Genomic DNA, 27,961 nt, shown 5'->3' with positions numbered 1-27,961 from the left:
TTCGTTTAAGTTGTCACTCATGTACGTCACTAAATGTCACCATGTGCAATGTTTGAAAATAGTAAATTTCAGTGCTAAGCCCATTTCATTTTTTATTTTTACCATTAGTAATATATAGTTTCCAACCCTAATGTTCTATGTCCTTAAACTTTTCCGTTTTAGCCACCTGTCATTCCCAACTGTTAACTATTCAAAATATCCTAACAAGAAACTCTTTAACCTACTAAAGAACATGCCCAAAGAACCTATTCACATACACGAAGCCCAAAAGCAGAGAAAAAAGATCAAAGAAAAACTCTCGAAATATGTTCCAGGTAAAGTAACCTTGCAGGTACTTGGTACAGGAGCACAAGGTGCTCCCAGGGCTTTGTATATGTTTTCAGATCAAAGCAGGTAAAGTACTCTCCAGATACAAGTTTTGTTGCTTTAAGTACACTTTAACACGCTTGTAGATATTTGTTTAATTGCGGAGAAGGGACTCAAAGACTGGCTCATGAACACAAAATGAAGTTAGCTAAGTTGGAGCATATTTTTGTTACCCAACCAGTGTGGAACAATATTGGTGGTTTGCCTGGTATTGCCTTAACAATACAAGATGTTGGGGTTCCTGAGATAACACTGCATGGACCCCCAGGACTGGTAAGTACTAAGCAATTAGTTGCAATTACCATTTAATTTACTAAAAAAAAGTGACAACATTTATTCATATAAGTATTAAGTATTGCAAAATGTTATGAAAAAAATAGAGGATATTAAGTAATACCATTGGAATTGAATAGAATTTATGTTGCAATATTGGATAATTTTAATTTCAATTTGTTATTTTTTATAAATCTTTTATATGAATTTTTTTTTGATGGTAAGGTTTGTTTTATTTTTGTAACTTAAACCCTATATTACAAGAAATTATTGCTGTATATTTCGATTTATACAATGTTATTTCCTTTTTGATATTTTGACAACATTGTAAGACTAAATAGATATATTAAATAGAGGAACTAAGACAGAAAACAATTTTTTATAATATGAGCACTATTTAAGTCAGTAAAATTAGTTAATACTTAAGTGCAATTTTGTTTCAATCTACTTATACCATTGTTTCAGTTTTGAATATAAGGTATTTTGTTACACTGTTAAATTATAAATAATAGGGGTATCCATTTAAAATCTAAAATCTTATATAAGTGGCACTATTTTTTAAGTCATTATGTAGAATTAGGAAAGACTAAATATATTCCTGAAGATTTCCAAGAAGTTCATTTAAACCACATATCAAGCCTTTCCAGAAAAAACATTGTAACCACAAATTTTTCGAATTTTTGATTTTTCATCGAAATCATGCGGTAAGCCGCATGGACACAGTTTTGAATTTAAAAATAATAATTGGAATCCAAAAAATTAGAATCAAAAAGGAATCCAAAAGCAAAAGCTTGTAGCAAAAAAGGTTTCAATGAGAATTGAAAAATGTAATAAATATGCAGAAAAGTTAACTGAAGACTAGTTTTGATTTTTGAAAACTATTGGGGTATATCAAACTCACAAAGGCAAAGAGATTGGATCTTATCCTGTATGGTGGAATCCCCAATTAAACAAAAAAAAAAGGCTGAGTCTAACCAAAGATCAAAAACTGTTGAATATTATGTTCCTTATAACAATGAAAAAGTAAAAGTTGGCCAACAATTTTTAATTAAAATAATTAATGTTTCCCAAATGACGCTATGATACACGAAAGAAAATGCTCTAACCAATAATAAATATTATGGCTAAGCAAGACCAAAGGGGAAAGAAACCCTAAAAATAAATTTCTTTCTAGTCAAGTCTCTGAAATTGTATCAGGCAGTAAAAGTTTCAGAACATATTCCCGTCAGATTTTAATATTGGTTTTCATTTGAAAAAAAAAAAGACAAATGTAATGTTTGTGAGAAGATAAAGTATATACCTAGCCTGAATTTTTTTGAACACTGAATACTCCTCACGGAGAAACTTTGTGGTCTCCAAAAGAGTGGCCAACGATTATAAGCAATTCAAGAACTAATTCTTTTAACTATGCTACTCAGTCACTGGTTTTTTCTAATAATTTTTTAAATTGGAAAAATTTCGCTGAAACATTATTACGAAACAAATTAAAAATCAACATTAGTAAACTTCACATAGTCATGTTTAATAAAGGTAACCCACAAAGCTTCATTTTAAATTATGGATTCTTTGATAATAGTGAACTATAAATTTGCAGGAAACTTTAAAAATGCGCCCTAATCGTAATAATAATACTGCTATCCTCCAACAGCTCTACAATAGTTGACTCAAAATTTGGTCAGCTAAGTACTTAGAACTTGAAAAAACTCTGCAATGCAGGGAGTTTGTTATCCTAGCAGAATTTAAAGATTACTTCCTTTTATTACCCCATAGTGGTGATATTATCGATTGCTTGATAGAAACAGATAATGAGGATAGAAGTGACCTCGATTTTTGTTTAAACCTTTTTTTTTAATAAATGTATAATTTTAATAATGGTAATGTTTTCCATTGATTATCACCAAATAAAACACAACTAAAATAAATCTTAGGCAACGTGAATGCTTTAAATTTGAACACAAGAGGATTCGTAACTATCTCTACAAAAAGCGTGACACATGAAAGTACCAGTACTATTATAAAACATACATAACTACTTTTCTTATTTGTAAAGTACGCCACCAAATAATATAACATATTTTACTTTTAATACTTTGGTATGAATATTAATTAAAAAAACGCTCCTCCTGTAAAATTTCACTTTTGCTGGTTACAATGTTTTTTCCTGAAAGCGCTCTATATCTGGCACCATTTTCACCAAAATAATAATAAATTGATGAATGTTGTGTTTTATTATTGTGTTAGTAATTCATATGTTTTATAAATTCTGATACAGCTTAAGAAGTTAAGTAAAAATAGTATTCTTTGTGAGATTTTAGCCAACAAAACATTACTCTTTTATGAGGCCAAGAATATAAACGATTTTTAGATATTAACGGTTATGGATGGAAAAAATGTATAATTTTGCTATTTTTGCCTACTAATAAAAAGTAATGTAAAGTAATTTAAGATAACTAGCTTATAATTCATGAAAAATGTAACTCTAGTTGGTTGTTACCACTCTTTTGACTATGTTAATTTTTCAAGCTGGGAATTTGTATTCTCTCTTAAAAATGTAATCCTTTTTCATCGACTTAATGTTCATAATTATAATGTTTATTATTTTAATTATGTAATCTGAGGTCATCTGACCTCGTCATGTGGCTTGTTTTAAACACTATAGGTATAGAGGTTTTTCACTGAGGATGGTCTGATAGGACTGAACACTTTCTAAAAATTTATTAATTCATTTTTAAAATTTTTAATAAATTTTATACCATTTTTCTCAAGAAGTTCTTACTATACTTACCTTGTAAGTTTTTTTAAAACTATGGTATACAGCCAACTACTGGGATTTCTTTTAAATTTTACACATTTAATTGTTTTTATCAGATTTGGAGATTAGATGATGATCGCTGTCGGCCTCAACTTCTCTGTAACTTCTTACAAAATTTTGGTGTGCTTCCTTTCCGGTAAATGCGTCCATATCTTGTCTATGCAAATACTTTGCTAATTAAAAAGGTCTATTTTGAAATTAACTCTCCAATTTAATCGCCTTTTCCCAGTTTTTTAACGTACTAAAATAATTTTTGGTACATTAATTTTTTTGTTTAAAAAAAAAACAAATCGATATTTTTGACTTAAGACCTTTTTACTTATCAGTACAGATATATATATGGGTTATATTAACTTTTACAGAAGAAATACAATTTATACAAAACAGATCTACTTAAAAAAAAATTAGTTTTAATAATTTTTTTAGAATGAAGTTTTTTACGCCACAAAACGTTTCGTTGTCTTAAGAGACTTAAAAATCCATATGGCTGAATGCACCGAAGAAACTGGCTTCGAAGATAATGTTTTGTCGGTGAAGTATGTTCCTCTTGTCAGGAACGCAAATAAAATGGACGAATCTTCGACAGAAAACTCAGAAGATGAATTTGAGTCTAACGTGAAAGACAGTGAGGTAGAAGCGGTAGCAGACCAGGTATGTATGTGGCCGGAATTTACAGTTAAAATCCTAAATAAATGCATTTTTAAGGCTGACGCTTCTACATCCACCAGAAGCGAAAGAAGTAGAAAGAAACGACGGCATTCTAAGGATTCGAAGAATAATTCTAGATCAAGTTCTATAGATGCGTATGAAGATAACACTGACTATTACGCTCATGAAAGTAAGATATTCGGAAAATTTAAGAATAACAAACGAAATCGATCCCAATCCCGCTCCTCAAGTATTGGTAATTTATTCCCCTTTCAAATTTCTTTAGAAATGTGAATTTCTTTAGTTTAGCCGTGTGGTCCAACTCCTTACTAGATAATCCTGACTTTATCGATTTGGTAACATAACTAATGTGATTTGTTATTAAATAATCTATGTATGTATCGTGGGCTTACTGGGAAAATCCACTAACAAAAGTAAAGTTTTGAGAAAATCGCATTTAAACATGATTAAATCTCTTAAAAATCGGGTACACTGGCTATTCAAGTTAAGGTACCTGGATATGATTTTGAAGGATGTTAACCACAGGTGGTGTGCACATACATGTAACAATATTTTGAAAAACATTATTTTATTCATGAAAACTGTGAAAAAGATGAAGTTGTTGATTTTCTTTGTCACTGAATGTACCTATATAACGATTGAAACATTTAAATCTATAAATTAATATTTATGGAGTAAAACCTTTTATATAATAAAATAGAAAATAATCTTTATATTATTAAAAAATAGATATACAGAGAGTTAAATTCAGACACTAACTCGGAAAGAATTGTGATCACTTATGTCCTTTTCGGTATTACTGTCCTCAACATCTGTTTTAAGTATGACATCTGTTACCAGTTTTGATGTGGGAAGAGAGCTGTACCAACCTCGAAATTCATGTGATATAATGTTGTTTTTGCACAATTTCATTAAATCATTCTTTTTCTGAATATGGATAGGTAACTGTTTTTTGTAGAGCATGGGTAAATCTTTTGGTTGGTTTGTTGGTCTCCCCTTTTTGTTAATATAAATTAAGCGGTAGGAGTCGGTATCTTTATACTTGTATTAAATTATGCCTGGTTCTTCCTTGAAGTATTTTAAGCTTTTAATTAATAACCAGTTAACAACCTTCCCAGTTTCGTCTATAGATCTATTTTTAATAAGACATTTTGAAAGTTGCTTCAAATCATAAAAGTCTGTGTACTTATGTAATATTGTACGGTTTAGAATTTTTTGATTTTGTCATAATCGGGGTATCCGAAAGATATTTAACCAATCGTTCATTGAATACACAGTTACATACTTTTTTGCTTTTTCTATCGCACTATGCATGGAATCAGCTTTCATGTAACTGTGCTCGATTTCCTGAAATTTATGTTCTATAACGTCAATATGTGGATACAACTGGGTAATATATTTAAAGAGGCACGTTCCTATCTCTGAACTTCCTCGTTTGTCATTTATTTCAGTCTAAAAATAACAATTTGCTTCTTGGGATGATTGGTATATAGTCAAATTGTATACACATAATTTTTGAGAGTAATACATTGGGCTAACATCTGAACTTGGTATCTGTAACACATATTGTAAATCAAAGGTTGCATATACAAAATTATTGTCTTGCAAAAATCTTTCTTTATCTGCTTGCTTTGCAGAACATCAGACGTCTCTTCTTTGTAAATGATGCGGTAGAGTGTTATCTACATTTTCACCTGTAATTGGCTTAAACGTTTCACATATTAAGCATTCATCATTTTTCGGCTTAAAAAATAAATCATTATAATTTCGGCCAAATATTCGTTTGTAAGTTATCAACGACACTGTTGGTTTTCCTTCCGTTTCGCATTTTTCTGTACACAACTGATACATTTTGGATATAGACAATTTTCTATTCAAATACTGCCTTTTCCTGTCCCTTCGGGAGTAATGCGATTCCAGTGTGCGAAAACTTTCTATGTGGCGCTTTATCTCGGCGATAACCTCATGCCTTTATTGACAGGAGACGATATCCCCCTTTTGTCATTACCAACAAAATTTTCAGATGGACCTTTATGTTTAAAAGCATTTAGAACAACACAGTTACTAATGTGTTTTTAAGAAGAAAGACTGGCATATACGATGTTTGGCTTTATTCTTCTGAAAATGGTATTGTTTAGAATTTTGATGAATAACTGAGTCATCATTTTTGCCTCATCTTCTTTCTGGATTTTTTTACGGTAATATTACTTAAAACAAAATCTTTGTGTCTGACAAAACAAAGCTTCCAGTATGCGAAACACATCACTTTTCTGTCTTCTTCTGTGAAGAGCTCGTGACATTTACAGCGACAATTTTGACAATCAACTGGCTGAAGTGTCTTAGCTGGTCGTTTATTTCCTAATTTCATAATCTAAACCCTGACTTCGTCTTTTCCTGGCAACATTACATTTCCAAGTTTCAGGATTGCTTTCTTTCCATCTATTTAATTTATTAATTGGACTCTTAGTGTTTTCAGAGCTGCTGGGTGAAGACAGAGATGAATCCCTATACGTCGGATCGTTGATGGAATCGTCACTAAATGGATCTACAACATAAACACTACAATTAACGAATCGTACTTGAAAGATTTATAAGTTTTATACCTGACAAAGACAATATTGAGAAAGATTGTTGTTCGTCCTGAACAGCATTCATTAAGATTTCTTTAGAGCCAGTACCATTTTGTTCCAGTTCCAAACAAAAACAATAGTATTGTTAATAATCAAATAATTTTAATAATAATAAATACACAAACAGAAAATAAAGTGAATACTAACCTCGATCTAGATTTTGTGCTTTCTCAGCACCCTCTACCATTTCACACAATAATTTACCTCTGCTATACATTCTAATGAATTTTATTAACTAACAACGAATACACGTTGCATCGGCGTATAAACAAAATTAAAATTAATGTAGTGTTTGGCAAACATAACCGCACTATTTGAAGTTAGTTGATTCTCCTTGTCCCAGGTTCTAATATTACATCTTGCATAGGCAACTAAAATTATACTCTGTGCAGTTAGTTGATTTTTCTTGTCAAGCTTTGTAATTTTTTGTAAATAAGAATCAACCAATGTATTTCTACTGCATAAAAATTCCGTTAATGGACTTAGACTAAATCATGGTTCAGATTTAAGCACGGTGGATGATGAATTTGGAGATATGCGGTTTTTCCTGTTAACATATTGATGTTTGTGGATTTAATGGTATTAAAATGTCAAAATTGAGTTAGTGGATTTTCCCAGTACGCCTACGGTATGTTCTTGATTATTATTGTGTCAATATTTTCTAGAAAGTGGTACTCGTGTATGTAACAGTGCAACGCCACAACCTCATCCAATGCTTGCAAGTACTAAAGAACAAGGAATCTCTATGGCTTATGTTTGTAAATTACAACCGAGACCGGGAGCATTGTGTTTAGAAAAGTGCGTTCAAATGGGAATAAAACCAGGACCCGTGTTCGGCAAACTCAAAGCTGGAGAAGACGTGACTCTACCGAACGGTACTGTCGTCCGATCAGCCGACGTTTGCGAACCCGACGATCCGGGTGTCGTGTTTCTTGGTAAGTTAATACATTTATATATTTTTTTTTTGTTTTTTATTATTACAAAATCGCACAATTTAGTAATTTGGTAAACCCTTATTTATTCTAAAGTTCTCTGCTAGGCTATAAAAAGGTTTTTATGTATTTTATTATATTATAAAAAGTATCGAACAAACCTTAGGTCTTTAATTTGACCTTTGTTAACCTTGGCCAAATAAATGACATTTTTAAATCGTAAGAAAATCAAAATATTAATTGAGGCAATGAATTTTACATGAATACAATTTTTTAGAGGCATGGCTTAAATACATGAAGTATTCTAATGTGTAAGTCTGACGAAACAAAACATTAGTAAATAATTTCATTAAACGAATTTGCCGAAAATCGTGTAGTATTTTTGGACTTATCTGAGAAGTAGAGAAAAGTTCAAATTTGATTTATGTTCAACAGGTCTTTGCAGTTAGATCATGACATGTCTTCTTCTTCTTCTTCTTATGCCGTCCCCATTAACGGAGGTTGGCGACCACATTTTTAAAAGCTTCTCTGTCTTTTGCAACGTGGAATAATTCGTCTACAGTCATGTTTGTCCAGTCTCGAATATTTCGCAGCCATGACTTCCTCTTTCTACCTATTCCCTTTTTGCCATCGACTCTCCCTGCAGAAGACTATATTTATCATTTCTCAGTATGTGTCCAAGGTATGCAGTCTTGCGTACTTTTATTGTTCTCAACAATTTTTTGGGTTCTCTCGACCCATCCTTCTCAGCACTTCCTCATTGGTGACCCTGGCAGTCCATGGAATTCTCAACATTCTCCGGTATATCCAAAGTTCAAGGGCTTCAAGCTTCTTAACTATTTGCGCTTTTAATGTCCATGTTTCTACCCCGTACAATAGTTGCGACCAGACGTAACATTCAACAAACCTAAGTCTCAGCGCAGTATTCAGATTTTTGTCACAGAACAATTGCTTGAATTTTAAGAACGCTGCCCTTGTCATTTCTATTCGTACCCTGATCTCCTGGTCTGGATCTAATTCTGTGTTGATGTAAGCTCCCAGATATTTATATTTTGTCACTCTCTCTATTTGCTGTCCACCAAGAGTTAATTCTTCATTATTTATTGGACTCCTTGATACTATCATAAATTTGGTCTTATCTGTGTTGATGTCAAGTCCCATTTGAATGCATTCACTATTTATTGCATCTAGTAAAGTTTGTAGTTCTTCTGTACTCTCAGCCATAATTATCGTGTCATCTGCAAATCTCATGGTGTTTATGATTTCTCCACCAATTCTTATTCCCTCTTTTCGTTCCCATAAGGCTTTTCTGAATATGACCTGTGAGTACACGTTGAAAAGCGTCGGAGACAAGATGCATCCTTGCCTAACCCCTCTCATGACATGTAAAACATATTAATGTTGCTAAATAGTCAAAATTCATTAAATTTGCTGAATTGAATCGCAGGCATGCGCTTTACCTGTGTTTGTAGACGTACACATTGTTGCCACATTTAAAACTTATTTTTACTGTGAAGTGGCCGTTTATAAGCTCGTCGCCAGTATCTTGATTCGCGCGTAATTTGCGCGAAGTCGCGCGTATTGAAATTCAACAATCAGGCATAGACGTGTTCAGTTGATTAGCGCGATTAGAGCCGGTTAGACGTACGAAGTGTGTCAAGATGGACGATGATTTTAACACCGACTTGTTTATCGATGAAGTAGAAAAAAGACCAGCCATATGGAACTTGAATTCGAAGGAATATTCTAATAAAATACTGAAGAAACGGGCTTGGGAGCAATTCGTTTTGATTTTTTGCAATGATGGTGTCACTGAAGAGAAAAAAAAATTAGGTAAGAGCAACATTTATTTATTTTTACTTTAAATATTATTATAAAAGTAATATTGTTTAGACCAGATCTGCATCTCGAATTGCGCGCCCAGTGTGTGATTTATTCATATTCAACAATGGTGCGGCATGAACTGTATTCTCGTGTGTGATACGATCTTTAATTGTGACAAAGTTATGCAAGGCACAAATAGCTTTAACAATGTTTTCAGCAAAGTCAAGTTTAACGTCTATAGGTCGGTGCACAATTCGCCATTTGTTGCACATAATTCCAAACGTGCATTCAACATATCTTCGAGCTAACGATAAACGGTAATTATATAGTTTTTTGCGTGCGACAGCATTTTGTCACCATACGGCCTCATTAAATTTTCCATCATGGCAAAAGCTTCATCTGCCACTATAACATGTGTTAACTTATTAGCGCAGTTATTTGTTATCGATTTGGGTTCAGGAATATTTAATGCCTTTTCAGTGAGTTTTTTGTGTAAGGCGCTTTCTTTGAAAATTCCTGAGTCACTATCTTTAACATACGCTCCAACCTCGACCCATATAAAGCAGTAATTAGCGTCACATAAAGTCATTAGCACCAATGAAAAAAATGTTTAAAATTATAGTACATAGATCCGGAGTTTGGAGGCTGAATTAATCGAATGTGCTTTCCGTCCAATGCACCGATGCAGTTAGGAAAATAAGCTTTTTGTTCAAATTCTTCAGCTATTTGTATCCATTTCTCTTTACTCGGTGCATTCATGACAACTGCTTTTAACTTCTCCCATATCACCTTGCACACTTTTTGAATGGCACCCGATAATGTAGACTTTCCAATTTTATAACCATACTGCAATTCAGCTAACGAACAACCACTTGACAGATACCTGCAATAGAATAACAATTATTATCATTTCTATTTCAGGATCAACACTGCAGAAGAAATGGTAGAATTTACGTGATGTATACGTGAGAGATATGAAAAAAATTAAAACTTTAAAATCTGGTTCTTCAGCAATATCGAAATCTACTTCGGCGTATTTTCAAAGATTAACATTTTTGCAACCCACCGTACAAAAAAGAAAAAGTGACAGTAGTTTTCAAGTAGAGGATGATAATGATAACGACGGCGACGTTCCCGAATCAGCTGAAGGAAACAGTGACAGCAACTTCAAACCTCCGGGAGAATATCCACCTGCTACAAAGAAGTATAAACTTCATCCAGCAGACGAACATTTTGCCAAAATATTAGAAAAGAGTATTAACCAAAGAAGACCTGTAGAAAAAGAAGAAGACGATGAACATAAACTATTTTGCCTATCATTACTTAAAGAACTAAAGAAAGTACCCGGACGGCAGCCACTGTCTTCTAATGCATCTATATTCGATATTTCGTATTCAACAAATCAGCCATCTAGTAGTTACAGTCAACATAACGCAAATGCCCAGGAACGCCACCCATTGTCTAGAAACAATAGATTAGTTACACAACAGAATTCCGCGCGGCACTATGAGTATCAAACTCATTCTCAGTATGGATATACCACATATCCTCAAACAGAGATTTGTTTAACAGCGATGAAAACAGTACTTAACGAACAAGTGTAAAAATGTTTTTGACTTATAATAAAATAGTATGCCTTATTCACTATATTAATACTTATATTTAATTAAAAGCTTACCTTAACGTAACAATGACTTTTTCTTTCGGCGATATGCAGTATCATATAGCATTATCACTGCACTTTAAAACCCATAAATTAATAGATTGCCTCCTCAACTTCCATTTTCGATGACTACGACGCTACAATGCTGCGTTCTCGCAAACTCGGAATAAAAAAAACGCGCGACCATCTGATACATCATCGCGCGTTAACGAGCTACAAACGTGCGTTGTCGCGCAACCATGTGAACTTAGCCTAACTGTAAAGCTGGATTTATAGTTTGACGGGCTGTAGACGTAGACGCACTGAAGACGTAACAAACGGACTGTAATATTATGTCAAGTTATAAATTGACGGAATGGAATTTTTGTGCCTGAGTAGAAACAGTGGCTAGAGTTGGTGACCAAGAATGAGTTACATTAACCGACATTCAACATAACCTATAAATTATACGAATCATAAACAAACTGTGTGTGTTTATTAATTTATACTATTGTTTATTATAATATTTATTGGTTTTGCGTGTTACAATGGATTATGAAATACACGAAGGTAAGCTCCTTGGTGCCTTTGTTTCCTGATCTTTAAAATGTTTATCGGATTTTTCGTATATGTGTGGATAACCCCGAATTAGGCTAATTAACAATTTATATTTATCTGAAATATTGAAATTATACTATAATATCCTTTTATTGTTTATTATTATTATTTTATAAATTATTAACGTACCGTCCATTGTAAGAAATAATCCACAACATTCGAATAAGTATGTTGATAAAGAACTTTACAAAATGGAGGGCGGGTCGAACAGTTCACTTTGGTTGACAGCACAAAATTGTTCCTTTTGATTGGCCAGACGCAAGTAACGCACTGTAAAAGATGAAAGTTGGCCAACTCTGCCGTTCCAGTCCGTTTCACTTACGTTCCGTCATGCGTTTACGTTAATTTATAAATAAGAGTACACAAAATTCTATGTTAATCTTTTTCCAGTGCGTCTACGTTTACACTCCGTTAAACTATTAATCCAGCTTTAAACTTTATTAATTATGTTATTTGGAACTTCTTAAAAGAAGAAGTATATATGTACAATTTTTCTTATTTTTAGTCATCGATTGCCCCACGGTTGACTATTTGGATTCGTTAGAAAACAGTCAAATTATCACAAATCACCAAAAGTACAACAAAGACGAGACTCAAATCGCTAGTTTAATTGTACACTTTACACCAAAGAACGTAGTGGAGAATCCCAGGTTAGTATATATTTCTAAGACCATTTTATGCCGTAACTTTGATTCTTGCAAGTAATAAATGTTTTGGAACATAGGTAAAAACTTTAATTTTGACAACAGCTGCGATCGAATTCATCGTCAAGGTTTTTTAAATAACCAAATTTAAATTAAACATTGAATGAAAATTCTTCTCTTTCTTCTTCGCGTTGTAACTCGATATTAGTTCGCAGTTTGTTGAGTCAATCGTGTGTTGTAAGGTAGTGTTTTATTCTAAGCTGTTGCATTTTTTTATTCTATTGTTAAGAAGTCAGAGAAAAAAAGGTGTTAACAATTAATCAAAAGTTGGAACTCATAAGTAAAATTGAAAAAAGTGCTTACAGTAAAGTTATGTGCCTTCAGTAGGGTACCGGTGAGTCGATAGTGCCAGTCATTTTGAAACAAAAGGACAAATTTCTTTAATTTGCATCAACGTCGGAAAGCTCATCTGCCACGAAGAAAAGAAAAAACAGTGAAAACCTCGTGGTACGTGGAATTAGAGACGGCGTTGGAAGATAGGAACATAGGTACACCCATATAAGGTCCAATAATTGCTGTAAAAGCAAAACAGTGTTTTTGAGGCATTGAGCTTAGAAGGAAATTTTGATGCATCGCCTGGGTGGTTGACTCACTTTAAGTTACGCCATGGGATGAATGAGATGGGACTTCATGAAAAAAGCTCAGCGATATACAACAGAGACATGAGGAACTTAAAAGTGAGTTGAAGAGTTCCTTTCTTCAAATAATCTGAGCTAATAACAAATTTAAAACACAGATGAATGGGAGTACTTCAGGGAATGTCTTCCTATCAATCCAACAAAATAACGGATCTCGATGATGTCCTGAAGCAACGCTACAGAAAATCACAAACTGGAGTTGACTTAGCTAATTGATTTTTGGGGAAAGGAAGTATAGTTTTGATCAAAATATCTGTTTCCTTGAAAAAATATTTACACTTCTGCTAAATTATAGGCCGAAACCAATAAAATTCTAAGGTGAATCAACTTACAAGTTATTTTACAGTGTACCTGGAAGAGAAGAATAAAACACAATATAGGAGTCTTTATTAAATCTCAATTTCTTTAAGGATACCAGCACGTCCGGTGGCTAAGTCCCGTGAAGTAGAGACTTAGCAGAAATTTTCTTACATGACCTGTAAGACTACCGAGATAATCAGATTTTGGACTAAGTCCAAAAGCACAGATTAAATCGATGACAATAGCGACGCTTTTAAGGAAAATATTAGCAAATTCGACTAAGTCGAAAAGCAGAGATAAATTCCTCAAAAATGGCCGCCGTTTGGTTTGAAGACAAACCGACGTTAAAGATGAGAACGTTAGGTTCTGGGTTTAAAGGTGATCTGTGGAATTAAAACAGAAGCTCTGAGAACTGAATCAATCAGAGGATCTTAACTTGCCTAAAAGGCTGGACCAGCGGACATATCCTGACCCGGTCTGATTTCCTGGCCGTCGTGCACTTCTTTTATGCCAAAAAAAGTAGGTCAATCTGTAACGGTCGTTTTGGACCTTTTTACGATTGGACCTGCACGACGACCAATGCCCAATTTTCAGTATTACCATTGGTTGCAGCTCAGATGCCGTTCGACCAACGATAATACAGAAAATGAGCAACAGACTCCTGAATTATGATTGGCTGCAATTACTGTTGCCATTTGACCAATCACAATTCAGCAGGCTGGGCGACAAGAGTTAACTGAAAATATAGTCTCTTCAAAAGTTTTAAATTCAAGGTAAATTAACGTGCCACACCTGTGATAGGACTATCCAAAAGGAGTTCCTTTCCGGTACCTAATCATATATAATTTGCTTTTGCAATTGCATTGCACCGTGCAATTGTTCTATCGTCTAGAGAAGAAAAGTTCAGTTGTAAACGACATTGAAATGTCTCGAATTGTACAAAAAAATAGAAAGTGGCCTCCGGCAGTTTTTTATGTGGTTCTTTCTTTGCGATGTATTTTTCGAAAATAACTTTAGCAGGTGCTTGACTCGCGTTACAAGCAACATGTCATGATACACTTTTAGGGAAATCGGGCGAAAATACTCGGAAAACCTTGGTAGTTGGTGTACGGAGATTCCTGTCGAAAACGCGCGGGTTTGAATGGCGAAGCAGTTCAAAAAGAGCAGTTTTGTTCCGCATTCAGAGTGACTACAGAGATTCGGTGCGTCGGACAGTTATTTGAAATTTTGAGTATAACCCCGAGATCCTAATTAAAGTCAAGTTTAAGGCATTAGTATTTGGAAATGTTTAAGTGAGCATCATTCATCGCGAATATGTTCCCGGCAATCAGTAGAGTTCTATATTGGCATTCTGAAGCTTCTATGGGCGTGCATTTTCCTTGAGAACGACTGTTTTCTCGTTTTCTGAATTTCTCATTTATCGTGCAAAAGTTTTTAGCGAAGAAAGGCATTCTTACATTCCGACACTGATTCTATATCCCCGATATCGCCGCCTTTTGACTTTATTATGGCTTAAGATTAAGACGCACCTCAAGGTAATTCATCATAGCGGCGTAGCGAGCTGTGACCACTATGCTGAACGGGTAGGAGTACCAAGGGCAGTCCATTGGAAACGTGCAGATTTAGAACGAGACTATTGTAAAGACCCATAATAAAATTTTACTTATTTATTTTCTTGTGTTTTAACTGCCACACCTTATATTGTATATCATCAGATATTAGAATGCACCGTTAAGTCTATTTCAGGAAAGCTTTTAGAGTTATGTACATCAATAAATCTTTTCTTTAATAGACCTAACCGGCGAGACAGATCTGACATATTCAGACAAAGTAATAGATCGTTAGAAAAGCCCTTTCGCATATGCCTAACCTCTTATAACCTCTTTTAAGGTATAAAGCTTGGATGGAACATTTTCCCGCCAGTACCACACACTTAATGTTGAACGAATATAACACTTGTATGGGAAGCGAAGCCGTTCATAGGATTCAGTACAAGCTGAATTTGTTATCGAACGATATTTTCCCGTTGTTAGGAGAAAAGGGGACTTTGCTACCAAAAGTCGAGGTAAGTTTTTGCATATGTTTATAGTAACGTCAGCTTAAAAACATCAGAAGGTTATCTCACAAATGACGACCATCATCTCGCGAATGATAAATTATGCAAAGTATGTCAAATTTCTATAGCTGAATCAGCGATTTCCTATTTGGTTACATTTGGCCTACATTTTGATGTCTACCAAGGACTTAAATATGCAAGTTTTTAAGAAGACAAGAATTGTGGATTAGGGGAAAGTGTGGTCTTGAAAATATCACGATGCTAAAGGGGAACTGGACAGGGTACTTAGCGAGAACACTCGATGGACGGTGGACAAGACGAATTACGGAGAAGAGGCCCAAAAACTATAAAAGAAGCAGAGGACCACCGACCAGATGGACCGACGACTTAATAATAGTAGCGGGAATCTGATTACAAGTGTTCTGAAACTGTTTTCTAAGCATGTCTAAGGTCTGCATGCCATTATGCTAAATTCCATATATACAAATTAGATGCGCGCCGATTCACCTCGAATGTATTAGTAGCTATGATGCTCGACGAAGGTTAATGCAACACTCTGTTTAAATTTGAAATCTGCTTCACTTCTCCATGGCAGCATGACACCACACAAGATAAGGTTGTTGTATATTTATATTTAGAACAGATTAATTATGTAAGAGTTTGCTTTCTAATTGTTTCTTGCTTCTGTCATCATCATTTAACCCGGATCTATCCACTGCTGGATATAGGTCTCCCTCAGTCTTTTCCATGTATTTTTGTTTTGTGCTGTTTGCATCCAATTTTTGTCGATCCGTTTTATGTCATCAGACCATCTTGTTGGTGGACGACCTCTACTTCGATGTGCTTCTTGTCTCGGTCTCCACTGTATTATTCGCTGTGTCCATCTGTTATCCGACATTCTAGCTATGTGCCCCGCCCAGTTCCACTTAAGGGTCATAATTCTTTCTATGGCATCTGTCACTCCTGTTCTCCGTCTTATTTCCTTGTTCGTGATCCGATCCCTACGAGAAATGCCTAACATCGATCGTTCCATGGCTCTTCGGGTAACACAAATTTTATTTCTTACTTTCTTGGTTAGTGTTAATGTCTCTGCACCATATGTAAGTACTGGCAACACGCACTGATTAAAGACTTTTCTTTTAAGACACATAGGCAGTTCTGATTTAAGAACATAGCTTAGCTTGCCGAATGCCACCCAAGTGAGTCCTATGCGGCGGATTAGTTCGCACGTTTGATTATTTCTTCCTATGCTTATCTCATGTCCTAAGTACTTACATGAGGTGGTTTCTTCAAAATGCGTGCCATTTACTGAAATCTTTTCGCTTAACACAAGATTTGTCATGATTTGTGTTTTTGTGTGGTTGATTTTTAATCCGACTTGTAGGGAGGCTAGGTATAGTTTCTCCAGTTACGATACTGCATCATCGATTCTGTCAGCAAAAAGGACAATATCGTCAGCAAACCTCAAATGACTAAGCATTTCTCCATTGACATTAATTCCTTTTTCACTCAGATTTGCGTTCTTAAACATATGCTCTAATAATGTTGTAAACAATTTTGGCGAAATTTTGTCTCCCTGTCGCACTCCCCGTTTTATTTTAAACACGTTGGTCTTTTTATCTGCCAGTTTCACACTTGCTGTCCCATTTTGATAGATGTATTTTATCATGTTTATATAGCGATGATCTATACGGCACTCTGTTAAGGCTTTTAACATCTTTTGATGACTTATTGTGTAGAAAGCTTTTTCGTAGTCAACAAATATCATGACTAATGGCTTGTTATATTCAACACTCTTTTCTATTAAGTTCTTAATTACTTGTAAATGATCATTCGTGTCATATCCTGCTCTAAAACCTGCTTGCTCTCTTGGCTGATAGAAATCCAACTTACTTCCTAGCCTGTTGGTAATAACTCTTGTAAATAGCGTATATACGTGTGACGACAAGCTAATGGGGCGGTAGTTTCTAAGGTGGCTGATATCTCCCTTCTTATGAAGTAAGATGATTTCCGCGTTGTTCCACTGCGTCGGTGTTATCGCTTCGCACAGACATTTATTGAACAGTTTAGCAAGTGTCAGTAAGAGCTTATTTCCTCCTAGTTTTAGGCTTTCGGTCATTACCCTGTCTTCACCTGGGGATTTATTGTTCTTCATCACCCGAAGTGCATTTTTAATTTCGTCAACAGTTATGTTCGGCATTAATTCTGAGCCTTGATTCTCTATATTTGGTAAGGGGCGTCTTTCATCGGATTCACTTGTTTCATAGAATTGTCTGTAGAAGTATTCCACTGTTTTCACTATTTCTTCCTTATCAGTCACAATGTCGTCTTGTTTATTTCTTAACTTATGTATGTTCTTTTTTCCTGTGGACATGTTGTGTCTTAGAACTTTCAGACTTCTATTTTTTTCTATCACCCTTGTCACCTCTCTCATGTTATGTTGCCGTATGTCTTTTCGGATTTCTTTGTTTATTGTTTTACTGAGTTGACTAAATTCTGCGTAGTTTGTGTTATACCTGTCCTTTAGCCTCCTTCTTTCTTCGATCAGATTTTTAGTGTTGAGACTTATTTTCTCATGTTTTTTCTTCATTTTAGGACAGCACAACTTCTCCGCTTCTTTAAGGGCTTTTACGATACTTTCGTTTAAAACTTCGACCTCTTGCTTCTGTAGTTTGGCATTATATAATATGATTATTTAGAACGGCAAAAACCAATTGTAGTTGGACAATAATGGAATACTTTATTTCTGTGGTTAATTCAATAAAAAAAACGCAGAGTTCAATACAAATTGAGTGCCGAAAACTTATCTAACCAGTTATCTGGTTCAGAATCAGTTGTTTTCCGAAAAATAATTTATTTTGTTACTAATTATTCATTAAAGAACAGTGGCACAATTAGTATTTACAAAGTATCAATTTAATAGGAAAATAATACACAAGATAAGTCAGGTATGTTAGTTAAATATACGGGGTTGGAACTACCAGAAATAACGTCATGTTTTTCAATATTATCCCAAAACTTTGGTAATCATCAGTCACAGTTTTTTTTATTATGTACTCGTTCATAAAAAAGACCGTTCATTTTGTTGAACATGTTGAAAAAAAAACATTAAGGACTAAATCAGCAGAACAAAGTGTCACCTGTATCATTTTATTCGTCGATATTTCCGCTGAAGAAAATCAACTTAGTCTTAATGGCAATGCTATGCGTATAATTATAAGCAATAATGTTGTAGTATCACCAACATGCTTTATGACTTACTGCTTTATATCCTATAACTGCGTCATGCTTTCGACTTTCCTTCTGGACTCTATCAGAACTCCGGGGTCTCAACCTCCCGAGCCTCCAAATCACTTCACCAGTACACTGTTCTCTGCTCTATTAGATCTAGTGGGGACTGTCCATTTATACCGCCAATGGAGCGGATAGTGTTTTTTATGATTGAGAAAAGAGCTCCGTGTTGGAAGGTACCCGGGTGCAGACATCTTGTTTATTGAGACAATTAAGGCGCTTTTCGATCTCAAATGGCTTCTCTAATAATTATTTGTTTATATAAACTAATAGGGGCCATGGTTGTGGAATTTTTAAAATTAATTTTGTTCTAGAACTACTAGATTTAGATTTTGAAGATCTTTCAGGGCTATTCTCTCGGAGTGATTATTGTTTTCTGAGAAGAACTCTGACGATGTCTTGTGGCATCGTCAGAAGGTACATTGGTGATAACTTCTTCAGTTTGACATAGTTGTCAAACCAGTGTGTTGTCTGGCATAGTTGTTCAGTTTGAGATAGTTGTCTCAAGTGGAATCTGAGTTTGAGTAACAAAGTAATTGAAACCACTAAAACACTAAAATAGCAGGTGTAGAAATGGGAGTGTCAAAAAAATTGTGTGAATCACTTTAGTCAGTTTTAAAGCTGTAGGATTGGGTGTCTGAAAGTTTGTATCTTGTATTCGAACATTTTTAAGGCTATTGGTGTGTTTAAATGGTCGAAAGTGTCCAATAATATGGGATGTACATTGAAATAATGAATAGAAGACCCAATATTGAATATACGAGTGCTTGTGACATGTAGCTCTTATTTAGTGAGATGGATAGCGTCACGATGAAGAGTAAAACTTGTTTTTCAAAGAATTTGGGAGATACAACAAGATAAGGATGGTTGAGCTGTAGAAATTTGGGAATACCTTTGTGGTCTTGACATGCAAATTGCTGTATGATTTAGGGAGATGGAGGGAGATTCATTTCGTTTATATATATTATATTACCTACGCTATAAATCATTTTTTCTAATTCTCCCACACGATTTTAATTGGACTCTACGCATATTTTTAGTTGTTTTTTCGTCATATTTACAGGGTGCAAGTGAAAGCAAGAAACAAAAAATGGAAGATCTCGTCGAGGATTTAGAAAATAATTTAAATACGGCCAAATTGTCAGAGAGTCCCTCGTTGTACATTACTCCAGACACGTTTTGTGCCTATCATTTGAGACCCAAAAAAGGTTTAGACAGGTAAGAAGTTATTTACAATTGTTAAGTGATTTAAATATTCACGTATAAAGGGTGTATGCGTACTGTACTTTACTATAGTACAATTTGTCGACAGAAAGTAACATAAGTGACTATTATCAACTATATTTAAAGAAAATTTACTACAATTTTAATTGAGAATACGTTTATTTTGACGTTTCGATTTCCACTTCAGAAATCTTTCTCAAAATTTCGGAAATATAAATCGAAACGTCAAAATAAACGCATTTATAGTTAAAATTATGGTAAATTCCCATTAAATAAAGTAGATAACATAAATTCAATAAAAAAAGAGTTTCAAAACTGTCTCCAGTAGCGCACCTAGAATTTACCTGTTGGGGGGAGGGGGGTTCGACACCGAAAAAATTTGTGAGTAACAGTGTCGGAATAGTGCACTGGAGGGGTTTAACCCCAAAACCCCCCTGGGTGCGCCACTGCTTGTCTCTAATTCCCACGTCTAATTTCAATTTCTTTCGACAGCTGTTTATTAACGCATACTTTTGCTCGCTGCTTATAGTATAAATTCGATAGGATACTTTTAAATATCACTAATGACGCACAGATCCAGCGGACCGATTGTATATTCTCGTGGTTATGGAGTATAACTTTAAATATTTCAGGAGTTTGGAACTACGACTCAATCCTACGGAATATTTAGAAGAAACGTATAATGTTGCCGATTTTAAAACCGTTTTAGAAACTCTCAAATCCAATTTGAGTTCCAAAACGGTGTCTAGAGATGAATTTCCAAAGATTTTATTTTTGGGAACCGGATCTTGTATACCGAACAAAACGAGAAACACTAGCGGCATATTACTAGCTCTTAAGTAAGTATTCTTTTTTAATATAATTATGTAGCACCCTGATGATGCAAATAAAGATTTGCGAAAGCTTGGTAGACTAAAAAGAGTACTTCTTTTTATTTGAGACATTTACACCTAAATATTTGAGTTTTGTATTCTATTTGATCAGCGTTGATATATATATATATATATATATATATATATATATATATATATATATATATATATATATATATATCAACGCTGATCAAATAGAATACAAAACTCAAATATTTAGGTGTGCAGCGGAAGATAGGTCAAAGAAGTACACTTTTTAGTCTACCAAGCTTTCGCAAATCTTTATTTGCATCATCAGGGTGCTACAATAAACAAAATTAGTACAAAATACAGAAAAAGAATTATTTTGCATCTTACACCAATTGAGGTTAGTTGTCGTGATGTTTATCAAATGAAATGAGCAACTCATTTGACCCCTACAAATGATGGCGAAAACTATCCAAAATTGTTTTTAAAAAACGTTCTTTAACAAACACATATTTAAAACACTTTAACACACATATACATAAACACTTAAATAAAATTATGTTAAAATAATTACAGAACATGTACTTAGTGACAAAATAAAATTTAGGTTATAAATATTCTTATCAGAAACAAAAGAATTGGTTGTGAATTCGTTACTGCCAACTTAAAGCGGTAGAACGTTAGATCTTAAATGATAACAATGTAAAGGTAATAGTATACCTCATAGACGCTGAACTTCTTGAAAAAGAAAAGGTAAAAAGACTTATTTTAGAAGTAGGAGAGATATTGTATATCTCATATATAATGAAACTTATATTGTTGACGATGAATTGTCTGTATTAGTAGATTCGTGTTTATCCAAAGTTAACAATAGTGAAACATAGTCATGGAGTCAAAAATAACAGTAAAAAAACTTATGAGAATAAACCAATTATTTTGTCTTTTACATTTTCCTACAGTCTGTTGCGTTTAGGCACTACCAAGTTTGAATTTTTAGTGCATTTGTCTTCTTTACTACCATTATCTAAAAGTACAATATTTCAGTGAGAACCAGAACATTATAATGGACTGTGGTGAGGGAACCTACGGTCAAATAATACGTTTCTTCGGACCAGAACTATCTTCGAAAGTGCTAGCCAATATCGATGCTATTTACGTTTCACATTTGCACGCCGATCATCACATAGGACTTATAGGATTGCTGCAGGGACGAAAAAGAGCCATTCGACAATTGAAAGCGAAGAAAGGCCCAGTTGTTTTGTTCGCGCCCAAACAAATTATGGCGTGGCTCAATTTCTACGACAAATGTTTTGAAAATATTCGGCCCGAATTTGAGTTGGTTGCTAATGGTGATTTGGTAAGTGTTTGAAAGAATTTATATAATTTTTGTAAATTGTGCTTTTTAGGAAATTGTCAATCCTGTGTTAATAAATAAAAACAAAAATAGTATATTATCCAAGCTAAATTTACAAGATATAAATACTTGTTTTGTTAAACATTGTCCGAATGCGTTCGGAGTGTCTTTGACGTGTAAGAACGGCATTAAAATCACGTACTCTGGAGATACGATGCCTTCCGAAAACCTTGTACAGTTGGGTAAGTCTGGAAGATTGTTCTTGTTTTTGATCCTATTTGTACTTCTTCTTTTTACTGTATTATTATATAAAATATTTCTCATTAGGTCACAACAGTGACATTCTCATTCACGAAGCAACGATGGAAGACGAACTAGCCGAAGAAGCCGTGATTAAAATGCATTCCACAACATCACAAGCCATAGAAGTCGGTAACAAAATGCTTGCCAAGAACATAATTCTCACACATTTTAGTCAACGTTACGCAAAATTGCCGAGATTTAACGACAATTTCAGCAGCAACGTCGGCATTGCTTTCGATAATATGCAAGTAAGTAATTAATGCATGGTTCTTCTCAGACCCTTCTTTCAGTGCGTTATTAATTATGACGTCATATAATGTATTGGATGTTTCGACAATTATATCGTGTAATTATTGACGAATCTGACAGACGCCAGGATCGTACTTAGCCGCAGGTGAATAGCTTATGGCATTAAACTAATACTTTTATTGCAAGGTGCTTAAATAGTAAACAATATTGTTTATTAAATTTAAAAGTATGAAAACATTTCCAATGACAACAAAACGATCCCTTTATTGTTTTTTTATAATAGTATATAATACAAGCATACTTAAATCGTTTTCTAGTTGTTATACAATTAAATAATTTGCTGTCACTTTTTGTAAAAAAGACTGTTTTCAAAAATGTTTATTAGGTAAATAATATAAATATTTCACGACATATCAACTAATGATATATCTGAAACAATAAACAAAGGCGACAGGCACTGAGAGAAACTCGTGTGCAAAAATGTCCAGTAATGGAGTTAAGGCTAATGAAGAAAATGGCAAGTATGATTATAGATTCGAGAAAACTAATGAAATTTTGTGTGTGAAATGGTATTATGATACCATTGGACCCCTAGTTCACATAAAATGGTGGTACAGAGCATCAAAATCAAAAGAAAATGTAGTACAGCCAAAATTGTTTGCTTCCTACAATTCAAACATTTAATACTGTGGCTTTATTTGTAACGCCAGCAGAAGTTATGTTAGCACCATAATACATTTTGCAGTCAGACCAAACATTCTCTATTGGATTGAATTGACACTGATATGGAGACAGTGTCAAGACACGATTGCCATATTGAATTGCCAGTCTATCCAATCTGTAAAACAAAATATATAAAAATGCCATTTACTAAATAAATTCTAATATGCACTTAAATACTTTGTCTGGTAGATGCTTCGTTACAATATCCATCAACTCAAACTTCATCATAGTCATTATAGTATCAGCACTTGTTCCTTTTCCGTATATCTTGGCTTTTTAAAATATTTTATTGAAAAAATAAATTATCCAAAACATAAAATAATGCACAGCACTTAAATAATGTTACACTTTGACACTTCGAAAGAATGCCCATCATGGATGAAGTTTTACGTCAAATATTCGTAATTCGCGTAATTGGTTGCCTATAGAAAGCGTGCTTTTTAAATATCAACAAATCAAACGTAGGTTGGGAATAGACCGCTTATGTATGTAACGCTGCAATATTTTTGTGTTTAATCACGGACCTACCGCTTTTTTCGTCACATCCAATTTAATGCGTTAGAAAGAAATCGAAAAACTGTGACGCACTGAAAGAAGGCTGCGAGAAGAACTTTATAAATATTTTATTATAAAATTTGTTTTATGTCATTAACTGTAGGATAGTTTGACGTCATCATATGAAGGTTAGTATATAATATACAGGGTGTCTTGCCTCCGGATGCATCCATGGTACCCTGCCCACCAACTAAAACCACTCTCGTCTTACAAGCGTGGCACGTCTTTCCAGACCGTTCAATCACCCCCGCAGCCTCCGATATCTCTTTTTTATTTATCTGTATGTTTATATGTATTTTATATTTAATTTATATTTGTCCTTGCTGTCTTTCCCTTTCTAGAATTTCTTTCCTTTTTATAATTTTATAATTTTTGTTATTGCATTCAAAACATCCACAACCTCATTTTTCCCCTACCCATAACTGTCATTATGTCTTGCACTCTGAATATGCCTACTATGGCGTACATTTCGGCTCTATCTTCATTGAACCCATTACATTCAAATATACAATGCTCGGCTGTATCATTAAATCCACAGTCCACAAAACAACATTCGTTGTTTTGCCTATTCTTTCGAGATAGGCTCTGAGAACGATTCATGGCCCGTTAGAAACTGTGTAAAGTAGTAGTTCGTGCTCTTATAGTTGCAATTGATCTACTCCTCCACATCCGGGATTAGCACTCTCGTCCACGTAGTGGGGTCATTATAGCCCTTCCTATTCTTCCTGCCACATTCTTATTGTTTCCATTCTTTCTTTTTTTTTTCCCTGGCTATTCTTGCCGTATGTTATTGATCTTTTACGTGCAGTTGAATTGCTGGTACTCCTGCTATGACCTGTAGAGCTACATTCGAGTCCGTCCGATATGCATAGACGACCCTTAACAAAGCTTTTCTTTGTGTTTTTTCCAAGATTAATTTATACTTTTGTTTGTTTGATACCATATTGGTGAAGCATATAAAATTGTCGAGTGGACAACTTCCATGAGAATTCATCTTTTTCTGCATTAGGTTCTCCTATGTTAGGCATAATTCTTGCTAGTGCTGCACTTCTTTGATCAGCCTTATTGACAACATATTTGACATTCGTTCACCAAATATTCGCTTACAATTAAGCATGACGCCCGAATATTTCAGCTTTTTTACTTGAAATATTCTTTCTCCTTCCAGCATGAAGGAGATTTCTTTCTAGATCCCTATTTCTTGATCATTTAAGTATGATTGCATCTGTATTTTGTGAAGCTAATTTTTGATCTCTGTTTTCCAACCAAACCTAACTCTTTCTAATGCAGTATTTGCCGAGTTCATCCGAGATCAGCCAATTATCGTTGTGCTCTGCAAGTACTATTAAGTCGTCTGCATATGCAACGGCCTGTATTCCTTCTCCCAGATCTTCTAGAATGTCGTTGTATAAATTGTTCCACAGCAGCGATCCGAGAACCGAGCCCTGTAGCACACACGCCGATGTCTCCATTAGGTTGCCCTTTGCTATGCTTATTTGTCTTTTGTGAAGTATTCTTTTACTAAGTTTATATATATTTATTATTGTTTTCCAGCTTGCACAATTAAAAGAATTGTTGATGTCTATAAAGAAGGGCAACAAGCACCAACCACCTACTTCTAAATTAGTATCTTTAATTTATATTTCTTAAGCCGTTATTTTTTTTTAATGTTAACGGCTTAATAAGAAATATAAAGAAGAAGACTTGTCGGTCCCAATTTTAGGTTTTTTTACATCATATTCCAAATTTTCAAGGCACTAAGATTTTCTTTTGATCTTTTTCTTCCTCTTCTTCATCTTCGTTCTTCTTAATAGGCATAATGCCTTTTCAATATTCGGTAACTTCTAACTTTTTTTTTCATTAATTTTGTAATATCAATTTACAAGGTTATTACATCATGAAACTACTCCGGGTCGAAATTCCTGAAAGGTTTACAATATTTTTCTCAATTCTTAAATCGTATTATTTATTAAGTATTATTTTAGTATCTATAGACATTAATTTAGTACCTACAATACAAATATTGTAAATACAAATACAAGTAAATAAAAGCAAATACAAATAAATACAAATATTAAATTAGGACCTACAAACTACTGGCCATACTCTACTAATGTTGCACTTTACTTATACTAAACCTTCCACAATTTTATTGCCTCGCTTTTTCTACATATGTATTTAGTGGTCTTTCTTAATCTTCTGTTTCGTCAATTAATATTGCATTTCTTCTAGTCTTCTACGAAGGATTTTCATCTCGGTATATTCATTCATTTTGCCACTTTTGCATTATAACTTAATGTATTTCTTTCCTGTACTATACTGTACTGGTCTTTCCAGTAGTTCCAGCACTTTTTCTGGATTGCCTTTTTTTGCCAATATAGGCAAGCACGCTTTAGTACTTTTAAATGCAGTGACAGGATACCTGTTAGCACCGCACCGTAAGCGCTTGGGTCGCAGTTGTACTAAAGGCCCATGTCGTTTTCCATTGCCGAAATCTCTTTGTGCTCTTTCTAGTTTTTCTCTATTTTTTAGTATATGCAATTACTATTTAAATGGGAATAAGCCGCAATTAAAGGTTAAAGTACGTTTATTGACGTTTCAATTTCCACCTCGGAAATCGTTCTAACGATTTCCGAGGTGGAAATTGAAACTACAATAAACGTACTTTAACCTTTAATTGTGGCTTAATCCCATTTAAATAGTAATTACTTAAACATGCCACATGAAAATAGCTTCAGAACAATATTTAGTATATGCGGCCCATGCGCTTGCACCATACCCTAGTATAGATGCGAGTATTGCACTTAAGTACATCCTCACTTGAGTAAATAGTATATTATAATCTCTCTGTACAAGACTTGCAATCCTATAGATGACCAGTATTGATTTATCGCAGATACTACTAATATATTTCGCAAACAATCTTGGTCCATTCTACGAAAATAAGATATTTTGTTGTTCTTCTAATCGGGTTTCAATCGATCAAAATTATCGGATTTCTTTCCAGCCGACCCTTGATTAGGCTTTATGTGGTTTTTATACTTGAAATTAAAAGTTTGACTTTTACTACATACCAGTAGATTTCCTTCAAAACTGTATTTGCCTTTTCTACTACTTGTCTTCTGGAGTTCGCATCTATCAGAAGCAACAGGTCATCTGCATAATTTGATATGCAGCCAAGCGCTTCTGATGTTCTAGTTATATAATATAGTATTCTAAGTTATAGAATATGAGCAGATAAAGAACAAGACATGTCGAATCCAAATTCAATAGGGATAAATTCTTTGCACCAATAGACAACTAGTAAGTTTCAATATTTTAAAACTTTTCTTTCGAGAAAAATCAAAGGCACAAAAATATGAAAAGAAGAAAAAGACCTATTCATCCTAAATCCAAAGTTTTGTTTCTAGGGTTTGATATTCTAATACTCCAATTAAGTATTATATTTAACCCGAGCGCCATCTGTTAGGAGATCTACAAAAAACGTATACGAACAGCACTTCCACATCAATTATATAATAGAATATTTCGAGGAGCGTGTCAAAAAATATAAATTAATAATGACAAACACAAAAACGTCTACAAATGTGTAATGTGTATTTGTAGACATCATAATTTCTTTTTGTTTTAGGTTTCTTTATCAGATTTGCCCCTTATTCCAGAATTATATCCATCTCTAATGCTTATGTTCGCAGAGCATTACGAAGAGTTGGAAAATAAGGCAGTGAAAAGACAGTTAAGGCTAGAGAGAGAGAAAGAGAAGAAAACGAGTGATAACTTAAAGCGGAAACAGGTTACGACGTAGAATTTTCGTTGCTTCATTATCTTCGTTGTAAATAATTGTTTATAGGTTTTAAATAAATTTAATAAATAATTTTTTACTTGTTTTTCCGCTTACCTTATTAATAAACCTACAGTGGAGGCTGTTTTTAATCGGTTAAAAGGCGTTTGTCGTTGTA

At 34.1% G+C, this 27,961-nt stretch overlaps 1 protein-coding gene across 3 annotated transcripts; it reads left to right on the top strand.

The window, feature by feature from the left end:
* Window positions 1-3: 3 nt before the first annotated feature.
* Window positions 4-27,888, top strand: RNaseZ (ribonuclease Z). 3 transcript variants are annotated; one of them, XM_072538429.1, is made up of 14 exons: window positions 4-107; window positions 163-393; window positions 453-639; window positions 3,878-4,102; window positions 4,157-4,355; window positions 7,416-7,685; window positions 12,272-12,416; window positions 15,299-15,473; window positions 19,819-19,973; window positions 20,612-20,818; window positions 21,863-22,175; window positions 22,225-22,414; window positions 22,500-22,723; window positions 27,634-27,888. In XM_072538429.1, exons 2-14 carry the CDS (start codon window positions 233-235, stop codon window positions 27,805-27,807), a joined length of 2,625 nt encoding a protein of 874 aa, XP_072394530.1. In that variant the 5' UTR covers window positions 4-107; window positions 163-232; the 3' UTR covers window positions 27,808-27,888. The 3 variants fall into 3 exon arrangements, with proteins under 3 accessions (XP_072394530.1, XP_072394529.1, XP_072394528.1); XM_072538428.1 differs by having other exon boundaries at window positions 8-393; window positions 4,157-4,289; XM_072538427.1 differs by having other exon boundaries at window positions 8-393.
* The last annotated feature ends 73 nt before the right edge of the window (window positions 27,889-27,961 follow it).

The sequence above is a fragment of the Diabrotica undecimpunctata genome, chromosome 7 (genome assembly GCF_040954645.1).
Source record: "Diabrotica undecimpunctata isolate CICGRU chromosome 7, icDiaUnde3, whole genome shotgun sequence".
NCBI lineage: Eukaryota > Metazoa > Arthropoda > Insecta > Coleoptera > Chrysomelidae > Diabrotica > Diabrotica undecimpunctata.
The sequence above is the reverse complement of the archived record's forward strand: the minus strand, read 5'-3'. Positions and strand labels throughout refer to the sequence as shown.